This window comes from Ptychodera flava, chromosome 9 (genome assembly GCF_041260155.1).
Source record: "Ptychodera flava strain L36383 chromosome 9, AS_Pfla_20210202, whole genome shotgun sequence".
Classification (NCBI taxonomy): Eukaryota; Metazoa; Hemichordata; class Enteropneusta; family Ptychoderidae; genus Ptychodera; species Ptychodera flava.
In genome coordinates, this window is record NC_091936.1 from 17,682,016 (window position 1) to 17,697,462 (window position 15,447).

General features: G+C 37.8%; 1 protein-coding gene across 4 annotated transcripts; it reads right to left on the bottom strand.

Moving 5' to 3' along the window:
- Nucleotides 1–810: 810 nt before the first annotated feature.
- LOC139140199 (methyltransferase-like protein 27) lies at nucleotides 811–12,309 on the bottom strand. Of its 4 annotated transcripts, none has more exons than XM_070709277.1 (6): nucleotides 12,127–12,309; nucleotides 3,541–3,664; nucleotides 3,295–3,414; nucleotides 2,628–2,766; nucleotides 1,950–2,042; nucleotides 811–1,458 (listed from the first exon to the last, which is right to left on the bottom strand). In XM_070709277.1, exons 1-6 carry the CDS (start codon nucleotides 12,219–12,221, stop codon nucleotides 1,277–1,279), a joined length of 753 nt encoding a protein of 250 aa, XP_070565378.1. In that variant the 5' UTR covers nucleotides 12,222–12,309; the 3' UTR covers nucleotides 811–1,276. The 4 variants fall into 4 exon arrangements, with proteins under 4 accessions (XP_070565378.1, XP_070565379.1, XP_070565382.1 ...); XM_070709278.1 differs by lacking the exon at nucleotides 12,127–12,309 and adding an exon at nucleotides 8,794–8,926; XM_070709281.1 differs by lacking the exon at nucleotides 12,127–12,309 and adding an exon at nucleotides 8,814–8,925.
- Nucleotides 12,310–15,447: the final 3,138 nt, after the last annotated feature.

Here is a 15,447-nt window from a genome sequence, read left to right on the forward strand (position 1 = left end):
ATGTTCAAAGTGCGTCAAGCTACGAATATTTTCATGTACTGAGTTACAGACATCGGTGAAGTACCGGGTACATTGATTTTGTTCAAACACACTGCCTGTTTGTTCCACGTGTTGTTTTTTGTGTCCCTAACGTCGACTGGCTCTATGTGCGTACAAACATAGCAGTCGGGATTAAGATTTCCTGGATAAATAGATTTATTCCGCCTCTGACGCAAAGATACACACTGTTTTACATGTGCCACTCCTAGGCCCTGGGATCGATTTCCATACCTTTAAATAATGTTATCATCAGTGTAGAAAACAGATTTAGAAACATGAACCTGAGCATGAAACATGGCTTTGCATGGCTGTGCCTCCTACTTTCTTATGGAGGTGCTACATTACGAACAAAACCACCGACAAACCCGTCAGTTTTAAAAAACAACTATGGACACACAAACCAATTATATGAGTAGGCCTACGAAGGTACATGACAAAACAGGTAGTAAACGGTATACTAGATATGGCATGCGGTCGCAAAATGAGAAATAACACCGCCAATTAATGTAATCATATACAGTAACTTGCATATAACATCAATCACAAATCGTGACCTCTGACCTCAGCAATTATCTAATGGGACAAAAACGTCGACAAGTGACCATGCAGTCATAACGATAGCTACAAAATAAAGTGGTCAGTTTATAACTATTATTTCAAGAACATGAGGGATATTATTATCGATGAAGCAATCGAATCACATCCAACTTACAATCCATGATCAAAATAACACTGAATTCATGATCAATGTAATACTATTTGCAACTGTAATGCAATTATCTGGCCCGATTTTGAAAGATTTTAATTTTATTGCGCTTAACAATATATAATGGATAAGTCACAAATATAAACAGCTTTGGAAAAAAAACAGAAAATGCAATAAAACATATCTCTTTCCGGTAGAACTGTGTCAGTCCCGTGCAACACATATCAAGACAGTTGTTAATCATAGTACACAAAGACGCATCGATGCTACTGTCTCATCGAATGCTACGATGGTAAGCCATGTGGTTCCGATGACGCAAAATCAGCATTTCAGTAATCTTGAAACATCAACATACTGTAAAAATATTTAAGAAGTATGACTCGGAAGTAAAAAGAAAAAACCCGTTCTTTTAAGTTTATACCGAGTCCAGTCAAATATTTCCTGTTCCCATTTGATTGTATGCAAGGAAACATTAAATTATTAAGATCGCGTCATCATCTTCATGAAAAGGCAACCCAACTTGTTGAGTGGCTAAAGTATTTTCATCGTGATGACAAAACAACCAGAAGCATTTTTGTCTCCAATTACTACGAAGGCGGGAAGGTACAAATCGTCCGTGACCTCTATGACCTTAGTTTCCATCAACTTCTTGAAGGTGTCCCCCTTCACCAAGTGAATGTATTTTTCATTCACAGCGATCACGATGAAGCCTCCTGTGAAAGAGAGGGAAAATTCAGGTCAAATTTTCGAGGATTCTAATTGTGAACTGAAACTACACGAATGCAAGATGTTGATATCGTTCCAAGATTGTCATACTAGCATACTCAAATAACTTCAACTAATTGGTGAAAACTATAATCACACAAAAGCTAAAAATAATTGTAAACCTCTGTTTATTGAATCAATAAAATGATTGAAGATTTTCAGATATGAGAAAGAGCATCCTATTAAACACTGGCCAACCACAATTTCCAGCCTGTACGCCACTGGAGGGGCACTTTCGTTCGATCACTACTAAGCGTGTGTAGGTCATTGATAAAACGAAATCACCCCAAAAGCATAATGCTTGCAACATTTGTCGATAACTGCTGTGTTCATTTGCGGTACTTCTGATGTTGCTGCGTAGTCACAGCGCGCATCACAACGTTACCGTTTTGCCTCGGTGTAAAGATAATGACTTCAGCTCCCCCCCAAACAAGTTTACCTGGCTTAACAACTCTCGTCCATTCGTGGAGCACAACATCAGTCACGTGTCCAGAAACAAAAACGCCACAGCAAATGATAGCGTCATACAAATCTGCAGAGAGGTGCATTAAAAATCAGATGTTATATGGATAACTGAAAATCATTTAACATGTTGCCAGATGAATTAAAGAGTATAACTTACTTTAAGCGATTTGTGGAATTCATTAACTTCAGTCATTTAGTTAAGACAGTACGCGCCTCAAAAGTCAAAGACTTAAGCTTTTGCTCAAACTTTCGTCGATGAAACTTTCAACCATTCTCTTGCCAAATATCAGGGATCAGCGTGCAAAGCTGGGTGCTAGAGAAACAAATTACCCAATATATACTGGTGTTTGAAATTTGAAGAAAAATATTTTTTCAAAAAGTAAGACATTGACATTGTTACACCCAGAGCTTTAGAACCAACCCCCATAGGTTGTGGACCAGAGTACGAAAAAAATTGAGTGCCAGAATATCTGTCATCGAGGCATTCTAAATCGTCTATTAGGGAAAATAAGTGAAAGAAAGATTTTCTCAATTGTAAATAATATGCATTGTTACATATGCATCTGAGCTAATTGGGTGGCTCATTATCAATGGAGACGGTTCATTGGTCTAGAATTCGTGCATTATCTGAATGCAGGGGTTTACACGTGACCTTTTTGAACGCCGTCCATTGGATGAGCACCCATTTCTTCGGCCAGTAGTTTTGAGTATATTCCCTTTTCACGTGCGATTTGAAGGCTATCCTCTGACATGTCGACGCCATCGATGTTGTCATATCCCATGGCTCGCAACTGCAAGAGCAAATAAGGGGGCAGATGAAAGTCATTTAACTGATTTTTCTGACACTTCTGGTAGAAACAAAATGGTAGACACTCAATTCAATCGACTATTCCTGAGTGAAGTAATATAATTATTGATAACGGAACTATTAAAAGCATGAATACCAAAAGCGGCGAATGTATCTAAGTCTTGCTCTCTTTCCAATTGTCACTGCTGGCTGCGCTGTGCCAACAAATAGGGTCAGGTCATCTAACAAAAGTGAACGTTTACGTTCAGTGTGAAGAAACTTTATGAATGAGAAAGGACAGTACTCCAATGCAAAAAAGTCGTAGACGATGCAGGAACAAGGCAGAGGACATAGCCATACCCATTTCGTGCGGCTTGACCATTGGAGCATTGCAAGTCCGAACATGATAACAAACTACCCGCGCATTCAACAGGGGATAATTGAGGCATCCTTGGTAAAGGGTTATTATTATTTGTCAGATATGATGGTAGGGAAAAACTCGTTGCACAGAAAAATATTGTGAAGCGTGCACCTGTTCTCCGACCAATCCAGTTCCGCATCCACAGTCCAAGATCCGTGCGTGCTTGTCACTCACAACTTTGTTGATGGCTTCGGCAGCGTACTTCGGTCCATTGTAGCAGTCGCTGAAATCCTGCGTGACGAAATATCATGAAATTAAACAAACTCGCGCACTCAATAAACCATACATGAATATACATGGCATCTTCTTTGAAATATCTCAAAGACGTGCCAATGTTTGATAAAATTATTCAATTACCTTATCATAAGAAATACTCCATTTGTCGTAGAGGTTTTTCAAACTGTCTGGCGTAGCTGCGGGATCACGAGCTTGGCTTATTGTGTGGTGCAAATGGGAATCCATACTACTTTGCTTCGTACACCTAGCAGAGTACGTAGATAAAGGCGTTACCAGGATCCAGGATATATCAAAATAAAACAATATCAGTTATCATATTGTAGCTTTATCAATACCAGTGAATTTTGTGACGTCATCCTCCGCATTATTACTGATAATGTATTCGATTGTCCAGAATTGTACTATTGTGGCTCCAGATGTTTTCTACATCTACTAATTCACTGGCTTTACTAAAAACTATAAAATAATAAGAATGATGTACTATAATGGACTCGCGCAAACTTTGCATTCCATAATGAATGTGCTCGGCTTGGGCTCGTACATTGTGTCTGGCAAAGCTCACCATTATGGGCCGGGAGAGGGTACATCATCGCTTAATTATATCATGCCACAATATTGGTGGCGCAAACACAGCGAGCTGATTGGTCGAAGCATAGGGAATCGTCTACATGTCCGTCCTCAGGGATGGGTAGGTGTTTAGTTGTATTGCTAATAAAGGCTTATTATTCCAACCTTTGGTGTCTATTCTTAGCTTAGCACTGCCCTTGACAATCTCGCGTAAACTTTTTATCACCATGCAGCGTCTGCAGAGTTTGTTTACATGTCCGTTCCCCGGCGTGGGGGTGGGAATAGGTTGTCTTGGTGTCAGCACAGTTTTCTTGCTATTGTTAATTTTATTTTAATACCACGTTTGACAGTGATATGTATTGCCAATAATGCTAAGCAGGAACTGATTTATTTATAATGTTCACTGTGATGATTTAAAAGCCTTTTACGCATTTTCCGTCTTTTATTGAATTCATTCCTCTGCATTGATTGCTTTATTGCCTGTCTTTATTTTTTCTTTGTATTGTCGTGTTTGTTGTGCAGATTTGATATTGTTTGAATATTTTTTCATATTAATTGTTGTATTTGCACAATTAACGCATAAAATTGTCGCTTGTTGAGGATGTTTTATATGTTGAAAACTTCGGCTGCGCTGTGCTAACGAAAAGGGTCAGGTACTGCGCCAGCCATTTTGCCCAGATTTTGGGCAAAATGGCGGATGCGCGTGGCGCGTGATGTCAGGCTGGAATGTTCGAAATGACTGCGCCCTTGACAGTAACTCAGCATCACAGCAGCTGAACATTACACAAGTCTTCAAAAATCAATCTGTTTCATTATGCAAAACATCGTACGAGGTGATTTATTTGTGAAAGAGCGTACTTCATCCGAATGACAGAATCGAGTTAGTTTTTTGTTTGTTTTTGAAATTTGAAATAACATATAACACTACAGCGGACGCAGCAGACGCAGGTGCTCCCCTTAGCCAATCAACATGTTCCATAGTGTCGTCCAATCGGTGCCGTGGATAGAATGGCGCTTAGGGACTGGACACAAATTATAGGGGGGGGGGATGGGCCGGTGTTTTTTGGGGGTGGGTCGCCATTTTTTGTGCAAGCATTTTTGAAGGGTCATAAAATTTTGTGCAAGCCTATGGGGGAGGGTCACCTTTTTTATGCATCAAAGCTGAAATTGCATGTGCACGTATTAAAGAATATGGAATACTGAAAAAAGAAAAAATACCTCCTGGCACTTTCATTTTCTGTCATTTCCATTTTTCGGCGCGCCCTTCGGGCGCAAGTTTAAGGGTATAATAAACAATGTATTAATGATCCAAGCAGCCACATTGATTTAAGTTGTCATGATTTCTACTTATCCAACTCCTCTATTGTACATATAAACTGTCCCCTATAATGACGCTTTCAATAACAATTTGGGAGATCACTTATTTGATATCATTCTCCCATTGACAATACATTGGGTATAGGTCGGTGTCAAATGTTCATGAAGCTGTATGTACATTTTTCATTTTTTTGAGGACATTGACAGAATACAAACTATTCAGAATAGTGCAAAATGTCATCAATAACAACTGGAAGCTTCAGGTCGAACAACTTTTGAATAACAATTTAGGATCAGATAACCTATGAGTTATTTGTAGTTTCCTCATAGCCTACAATGTATAGTGAATCAACATTTCGGTGAAATTCCAAAATCAAATTTCTTGCACAACCATGGACTTGAAACCACTCTAGTCTAATCATGAACATTAATACTAATAATTAGGTGTACAAATGCACAGATTTACCTAGTTTTGCATTGGAAAAAAATATTTATAGTTTCATCATAGGTTGCCATGCATAGTGAATGGACATTTCAGTGAAATTCCAAAATCAAATTTCTTGCACAACCATTGACTTGAAACCACTGTAGTCTAATCATGAACATTAATACTAATAATTAGGTGTACATAAATGCACAGATTTACTTAGTTTTGTATTGGAAAAAAAATATTCATAGTTTCATCATAGGCTGCCATGCATAGTGAATGGACATTTCAGTGAAATTCCAAAATCAAATTTCTTGCACAACCATTGACTTGAAACCACTGTAGTCTAGTCATGAACATTAATACTAATAATTAGGTGTACATAAATGCAAAGATGTACTTAGTTTTGTATTGGAATAACAGTATTCATTGTTTCATCATAGGCTGCCATGCATAGTGAATGGTCATTTCAGTGAAATTCCAAAAACAAATTTCTTGCACAACCATTGACTTGAAACCACTGTAGTCTAGTCATGAACATTAATACTAATAATTAGGTGTACATAAATGCACAGATTTACCTAGTTTTGTATTGGAAAAAAAATATTCATAGTTTCATCATAGGCTGCCATGCATAGTGAATGGTCATTTCAGTGAAATTCCAAAAACAAATTTCTTGCACAACCATTGACTTGAAACCACTGTAGTCTAGTCATGAACATTAATACTAATAATTAGGTGTACATAAATGCACAGATTTACTGGTTTTGTATTGGAAAAAAAAATATTCATAGTTTCATCATAGGCTGCCATGCATAGTGAATAGACATTTCAGTGAAATTCCCAAAACAAATTTCTTGCACAACCATAGACTTGAAACCACTGTAGTCTAGTCATGAACATTAACACTAATAATTAGGTGTACATAAATGCACAGATTTACCTAGTTTTGTATTGGGAAAAAAATATTTATAGTTTCATCATAGGCTGCCATGCATAGTGAATCGACATTGTCGATGAAATCTAAAAATTACATTTTTTGTACATGCATGCACTTTTTACCTGCCACTTCAAGCAAAGTACATTTACATGAATTATCACACACATATGATTTGATATTTTTTGGACAAAGTGTTATATCGGCCGCATTTTGCCCTTCTTTTTGGGAGGGGACTTCAAAAGTATAGCAAGTCAGAAGGAGGTCTTGAACGCATTGCGGGTTTGTTGGGGGGTATTGAGTAACAGGGGAGGGTCACTTATTTTCATGCACGGATAAGGGGGAGGGTCACTAATTTTTGTGCATGAACTTTTGAAGGGTCACTATTTTTGATGCAGTGGTGTTTCGACCTGACCCTTTTCGCAGAAAGGGGATAGGGAACCAGACTACAGTTTTTAGACCGTCCCAAAACATTTGGCACAATATGGTATTATGTGCAGTGTTGAATCGATGAAGGGGGCTGTTAACTCAAAGGATAAAGAATTGAAATACTATGATCAAGTGACATCCGCGCCTTAGCTTTATCGCCAAAACGCCTCCGCCACATGAACTCAAAAAGATAAGTCCGGGAATAAGTCTGAAGATGTGAAACCCACCCAAGTTCACTTGGCATGCATCCACATACCTTCCAAGGTGTTGGTTTGGGCGAAGGTTTGAGGATCCGAAAAATGAAGACAATGATTAGCGGTAAATGAGAGAACTGACTTGGACAACGAAGAATAAGCGCCCCCCTCCCCCGCCATTCATCAGAATAATACTGGAACCTGGAGGAACAAATCGATAAAGCATTGGCATTACGCCGGTCAACAGAAATTAAAAAGCAAGCACAAATATCGCGACCAATGACTCCAAACACCAAATGTCTGTCACTGTGTCGACCCAAGCTGTATTTGGACTTGCGGAACTTGAATTCATTATAGATGTTTATTTTTACATCCGTGGATTCATAAATTTCCATAATACAGCCGGGCCAAAAATCTATTGAGAGGCATGATCGCAAAGATAAAGAAATCAAATTTCTGGACAAAAATTAAACCAATCAATAACAGAGTTTGAACTGATGTACAGGTGTGATTTTTGGTCTGTAGAAGAAGTAATGCAAATGAAAACATACAAGGTTTTTGGCCGTCATATTGATTATTATTTGCATTTGAATGAACTCTGAATTCTATTACGTAACTGTGTGCCGTTTTTGGCAACTGCTGCATTGAAAAGGGGTTAAAATGGCCATTGCCATTGAAGTCAGTTTGCACATGACAACAAATTTGATGAATAAAACGTGAGAGGGGACATATTGTACCCGAAATGAGGCGGAATTATTGCCGCGATCACATGAACTAACTCTAACCCTAAAATGTCTGTGATGGTCTGAATTTGCTTGATTTCCTTTGCGTTGGGTGAAGCACAGTGGGGGCCAGGAATTTTAACCTTATTAGTTAGTCAGTGCCGCAATTACGGGGCGTCTGTGTTTTGTGTAGGGCGATTTTAACGTCATCAGTTTGTGGCTATACCACTTGTAAAATGTTGCCCACTAGGCCAATAGGTTCAATTTATATCATGCCCAGCCAACCAAAAATATCATTGATTTGGTGTTAACCTGATGTTTTCTCCGGCTATTTTGGAACTCTGAAGACGCTGGACTTGAATGACGTCGCCAGCTTAATAGTGAGATCATACCATTCGGTGCAAGAGGTGGTACCATATCGGAGCCGCGCGAGTGCATCTTAACAGCCTAACACCCTTGCACTGAATGGTATGATCTCACATTCAAGCTGAGGACGTCTTCTCGTCGATAATCTAGCGTCTTCCGGGTTCCAAAATCGCCAGAGAAAACATCAGGTTAAAGCCAAATCAATGATATTTTTGGTTAGCCGGGCATGATGTAAGTTGAACCTATTGGCTTAGTGTTAAAATTGGCGAAATTTGACCTACTTTTTACTCGGGCAGTCCTCAGGCAGCTACGGGCCGGGCAGTCAGTCACGAGCAGTAATAGTTGGAGTCAGCTGCACCCACGAGCACACCAAGCCAGCCCATTCAAGAGTTAACCTAAAATCCTAAACCTTACCTCTGGACATTTTCACATACCCCGTCAAAGTATTGACCTTTCCACGTAAACAGGACCTTTTAAAGGGTGCTGTGAAGTTCCAAGCGTGAGCGCAGCTCGGAGAGAACTACAAGGTAAAAGTTCAAGAACGAATGTCTCAGACAGCGCATGCGTGTTTGAAATGGAGTCACTGGATAATCATGTCTCTCACACTGAAAAAAAATGAAAACCCCTGAAGCCCAAATTGAAATTAGGCAGATGAACAAAGCTTACAAGAAGTTGATCAAGCAGAAGTTTAAAAATTACTACCATGATTTGCATACCAAATTGAGAAATTTGAAAAGGGAGAATTCTAAAGATTATTGGAATATTATCAATAGAGTGAAAAACAAAATGGAGGTTCTGGAAATGTCTTCTTTTGTTCAACATTTCAGAAATTTAAGTCAGAAGAGCAATCCTATGGATGCGCCCGAAAAAAAGCTTATGACCTTAGGTCCCTAAATCATTCTATAAATACTTTCATTAATAAACCCATTACAGTTGAAGAACTAATGAAACAAGTAAGAAATTTGAAGAATAATAAGAGTTGTGGCATAGACAACATTATCACTGAATTTATCGAAATCAGCCCTGATAACGTACGTGAGATTAGAGTTGATTTGTTTAATGTGGTTTTGGATACCGGTTTTGTTCCTAATGATTGGTGTGTTGGTATCATAAAACCATTGTATAAAATGGGTCAATTGATGACCCCGACAACTAATAAGGCATAACTCTGCTGAGCTGTCTTGGGAAATTGTTTACCTCTGTTATAAATGCTCGTTTAAGTTGGTATGTTGAGAGCACTGGCATGCTGGGCGAAGAACAAGCTGGTTTTCGGGAGGGTTACAGCACAATGGATCATATCTTTGTCCTTCATAGCATTATTGACTTATATTTATCTCGACACAAACGAATTTTCTGTGCTTTTATCGACATTAAAAAAGCGTTTGACCTTATTGATAGAACTTCCCTTTGGAAAAAGCTTATAAGTCATGATATATATGGTAAAGTCTTGAATGTTATTTATAATATGTATGATAATGCCAAATCATGTGTAAAAATGAGAACTGTCTTTCAGAATTATTATAGAAATAACGGGCGACGCGCTGACCATTAACGTTTATTTGTGGGCAAGGGCGAGAGGAAAGCCAAAATTAACGGGTGAGGCTTGCCGAGCCCGTTAATTTGGCTTTCCTCGAGCCCGCGCCCACAAATAGACGTTAATGGTCAGAGCGGAGTCTGTTATTTCCATTATATTATCAGCGAACCCAAGAAAACCATCAAAATTTCCGAAAATTTCAGGAGCGAACGACAACTGGGCCCCGGAAACTGAGCAATACGCGACGCACTGTCACGCGCGCTGTAAAAAATTGGCAAATCCGGGGATGTTTTCAGAAAAAAGTATCTCAACTTGACCTACAAGTGCTCCACTTTATTTTGTGATTGATTTTGATTTACGTTTCAGCTGTAAAGTTACGATACTTTGAGTTGTTAATCTTATTATTCATATTCACGGGCATGTAAACAGACCATTACTGTGTATTTGTGGTCAGTCACGTGGTTCAGCTCGACCAATCAAAATGCGACAGGCAGGGCATGGTAATATAATTACTTGTAATATTGGTGTTAGACAAGGTGAAAACCTGTCGCCACTGTTATTTGCTATTTATCTCAATGACTTTGAATACTCTGTCAACAGAAGTTATAGAGGATTAGATCAGCTTTCAAAAGATTTTGCTCTGTACTTTGTGACGACGATGTCGAAGTATTTCTGCGTCTTTATGTGTTATTGTATGCTGATGACACTATTGTACTTGCAGAATCTGCTGTGGAGTTGCAAAATGCGCTCAATGCTGTATATACCTATTGTAATAACTGGCACCTTACGGTTACCACAAGTAAAACTAAGGTTGTTATTTTTTCGAAGGGTAAAGTTAAAAAGCACAAGTTTACTTTTGGCAAAGACTCTATTGAAGTCTGTGATGACTACACATATCTAGGCACACTCCTTTATTACAATGGTAAATTTATAAAAGCAATTTTGATAAACAGGTCAATCAGGCCAGGCGTGCCATGTATAGTCTAAAAGCCAAGGCCCAGCGTCTTAATCTCCCTGTTGACATCCAGTGCGAGTTATTTGATGTTTTTGTCACACCTATACTCTTGTATGGGTGTGAAATTTGGGGATATCAAAATCCCAAACAAATTAACACATTCTATAATAAGTACCTGAAAAATCTTTTAAGGGTCAATACTAGAACAGCGAACTGTATGGTTTACGGAGAGTTGGGAAAAAACAGTATGGATATTATTATTGAAAAACGTATGATTAATTTTTGGATACACTTGATATCTTCCAAAGAGAGTAAATTGTCTTGTTCCATGTTTAGATTATTGAAGTCCATGCATGATAACAACAGCTATAAGTCGCCTTGGATTGTAAAAATCAAAAGTGTTCTTGACAAGTGTGGTTTTTCTAATATCTGGTATGACTATAAAAATGTAAACAAGAAATGGTTGAAACACAGTTTGGAGTTGCGAATGAAAGATATCAGCATTCAAAATTGGCACAGCGAGGTCCAAAAAAATACTTTATGTACAAACTATCGTATCTTCAAGAATGAGTGTATCTTTGAATACTACCTATCTAAGCTCAACACAACGGACAGAATTAATTTCACTAAATTTCGTTGTGGTAGCCACAAACTTCCTATTTCCAACCGTTACCAAAATAATATTAGTAATATTTGTACTTTGTGTAATTCAGGCAAAATTGGTGATGAAATGCACTATATATTAAAATGTCCTGCTTTAAATAATGAAAGAAAAAAATATGTAAAAAGTTATCACTATACACGTCCTAACACTGTCATGTTCGAGAATCTCTTCAAAGTAAGAATTTGCATGATCTCTCAAAATTAGCGAAATTCGCCAACCTCATTATGAACAAGTTTAAGTAGTTTTTTTCTGCTTTATGTATTTTTCCATATGTGCATGTAATTGTTCTACTACTAGTGCTACTTTAAATATATTTTAAAGTTTTTTATCAGAACTTTTTTCAATGTATTTATCTCCTGTTTGGAGATTTTGATGTAAATGTACTCTCATACCTCGAAAGGGGTCGTAGAGCTCAATAAAATTATTATTATTATATTATTATTATATTATACTAACGGAGTTGTTCCTGATCCGTTCAAGTCATCCATTCAAGAAACCCTCACTAGATGCCAATATCTTAAAGAATTACAGACCGGTTTCAAACTTCCATTTTCTCTTGAAAATCCCGGAGAAAATCGTTGCGCAACAGCTTACCTCATATCTGTCGCCCAATTCGCTGCTGGAGGCTTTTCAATCACCATACAGCCTGATACAGGACAAATCATAGCACTGAAACTGTTATTCTGCATCTATATTTCTCCACTTGCCAAGTTCATCAGACATCACAATCCGGATTTCCACCAATACGCCGATGACAACCAGTTATACCAAATTCTCTCACGGCCGGACACATCATCAGCAGTGAGGAAGATGGAAACAGCCATTCAGGAAATTGAATCGTGGATGACTCAAAACAACTGAAACTTTAACTAAATGATGGTAAAACAGATGTCCTACTCATTCGATCGCAGTTTGCCAGAACACTTCATCCCATCGACTCTATCAACATTGGCTCATCTGTCATTCAGCATGTAAATTCAGCCCGTAATATAGGAGTGACCTTTGATGATCGACACCTACTATCATCTCAAGAAAATTGGTCACATCCGTCAATATCTCACGAAAGAAGCCTGTCACATAGCCATACATGCCTGCATCTCATCCAAATTAGACTACGGTAATGCTCTCCTGTTTGGACTACTTTCCAAGAACATCAAGCCACTCCAACATGCCCAAAACACTGCAACACCGCAGCTAGGATTGTGTCAAGGATAAGGAAATCTGACTACATCACCTCTACACTTAAGGAACTTCGTTGGTTACCGGTACAATACAGGATCCAATACAAAATTCTTCTGATTACATACAAGGCATTTAATGGCACTGCTCCTGTGTACTTATCAAATCTACTTTACATCAAACCTTAACCTCGCTTACTTCGATCAAATGAAAAAGAGTCTTCTTCATGTGCCACAGTGTAACCTGCAAACGTATTTTAAACGCTCCTTCTCAAGATGTGCTCCCGATTTGTGGAGCAGTCTTCCGTTCGAACTTCGCCAGTCGCCTATGTTGATCGCCTTTAAAAAGGGCTTGAATCGCATCTCTTTGAGAGAGCTTTTTGATTTTTGCGTTTTTTGTTCAGCACCTTAGAACATTACCTCGCAATGGATTTTGGCGCTATATAAATGCTGTCGATATATTGATTGATTGAGATATTGTTAGTTTTATACCCGGGTTTTATATTGGAAAATATTGTTCATAGTTCTGTCATAGACTACCATGTGTAGTGAATCAACATTTCAGTTAGGTTCAAAAATCAAATTTCTTGCCACACACATACACCTGTAACCATCCTAGTCTAATCAAGTACATCAACATAATCAAGCGTCTATAAATACACAGGTTTATCTAGTTTTGTACTTGAAAAAAATTATTCATGGTTTCCTCATAGACTACCATGTATACTATTGATTCAACTTTTTCGAAGAAATTCCAAAATCAAGTTTCTTATATACATATGGACTAGTAACCATCCTGGTCTAATCAAGTACATTAATATCAATAATCAAGAATCTATAAATACACAGATTTAGCTAATTTTGTATTTGAAAAAAATATTCATAGTTTCCTCATAGACTGCAATGTATAGTGAATCAACATTTCGGTGGCTTCCAAATAAAATTTCTTGTATATATCTGCACTTGTAACCACCCTAGTCTAATCACGTACACTTGTATGAATTATCAAACGTCTATAAATGCACAGATATTGTTGGTTTTATTCTGGAAAGAAAATGTTCATAGTTCTCTCATGTATAGTGAATCAACACTTGTTCAATGAAATCCAAATTTAAAATCCAATTTCTTGTACACACATGCATATTTTACTGGCACTTCAAGCAAAGTACGTACACATTTACATATATAAGCAAACATTTATAAATGTACAGATATAGCTCGTTTTGTGTGGGAAGGATTGTCAATAGTTTGCATGATAGACTCCCAGGTATTATGATTTGATATTTTTGGGTGAAGCACCATATCAGCAAACATCTTACCTTCTTATACCGGTAGTTGCGTAAATATGTTGACTCTCCCGCAAATGCATATCATGACGTCCCTGCAAAAATGCTTGTGTGATAAATTGCGAGCCTCCCTTCCCAAAGACAGCCCTCCCCCTGTAATTTCTGTCTCTAACTTACATAATAATTAAACCAATTGTTATGTAAATTAGCTGATACTGTTTCAGAGATTCCTGGGAAGAATACTGCAGCGGTTGAGGGAGGGTAAAGTTTTAGAATGTCATACACGGGGAGGATCACACAGTACACTTTAGACACGAAGATGGGGAGGGTCACATTTTACGGTACAGGTGTGCACTGATTTCCCGCGGCCCACCAACTGTAATTACTGAAGGCTCCTTTAATTTTTCTTTACGAGAAAAATACGTAAAACTGCTTACTCAGCAATTTTCTTTTAAAAATGCTGTCGATAGTTGTATTACATTACTTTATAAAACATGTCAAGGAATCGTTCTAATAGGACCGAAGCTCACGCCGGCTGTGGTCACATACCAGGAAAATCGGTGTTAGCAGAATACTAATAGATGATTATATACATGGTGATAATAGACGAGCAGTAAAATAGCCTAAACCATTTGAGGTTTTATTTTGCCTGTATAACTAGAATATTTAGCTCGCACTTAGCCACATAGCCGTTGCCACTCGTTGTCTGCGTTGGTTCCACTGTCAAACCCGGGTACGTGTGCTAAGGCAGGCAAAGTTATATTTCCCGTCAACACTGCTTGATTCCGGACGCTAGATTTCTGTCAGACGCCAATTGCTCGATTTTCAAATCTGCTTTCGCGTTTTGATGCTCAAAATGCGAGAGAAACCACTTTCAGAAACATATTTGTTAAGATATAAGAATAGTAAGAACCCCTCCCCGATATGCTCTCGGAGTGTTATTTTTCAAATCAACTGGGTACGAAAGCACGAATTTGCGGTGATAGTGTTTCAAAAACACAATAGTTGAAGAATTAAAAATCATTAGAGTTCTTATATCCGTTTTTTGCGAAGGGACAACTCACATATTTGATAAATAATCCCAACTTTTCACTCAGACTTTCACCCATATTTTTCTTCACAAAATGATCTCTTGACCCTTAATATATATATATATATATATATATATATATATATATATATATATATATATAGATGTATATATATATTTATTTATACATTGAATATATATATATATATATATATATATATATATATATATAATATATATATATATATATATATATATATATATATATATAGAAGAAACTTGGGTTGAAACACACTACCACACCTGGTTGTTAGGTTCCAACCTAACAACCAGGAACCTAACAACCAGGTGTGGTAGTGTGTTTCAACCCAAGTTTCTTCTATCTTCACCCCATTCCACGCTCCACTGGGGATCACCTGAA

Coding starts and splice junctions, on each gene's coding strand:
- LOC139140199 (XM_070709277.1), bottom strand. CDS start 12,221: ATGCAGAATAACAGTTTCAGTGCTATGATTTGTCCTGTATCAGGCTGT. Junction 3,415..3,540: donor GGAGTATTTCTTATGATAAG/GTAATTGAATAA, acceptor TTCGTCACGCAG/GATTTCAGCGACTGCTACAA. Junction 1,459..1,949: donor GACGAGAGTTGTTAAGCCAG/GTAAACTTGTTT, acceptor TCTCTTTCACAG/GAGGCTTCATCGTGATCGCT.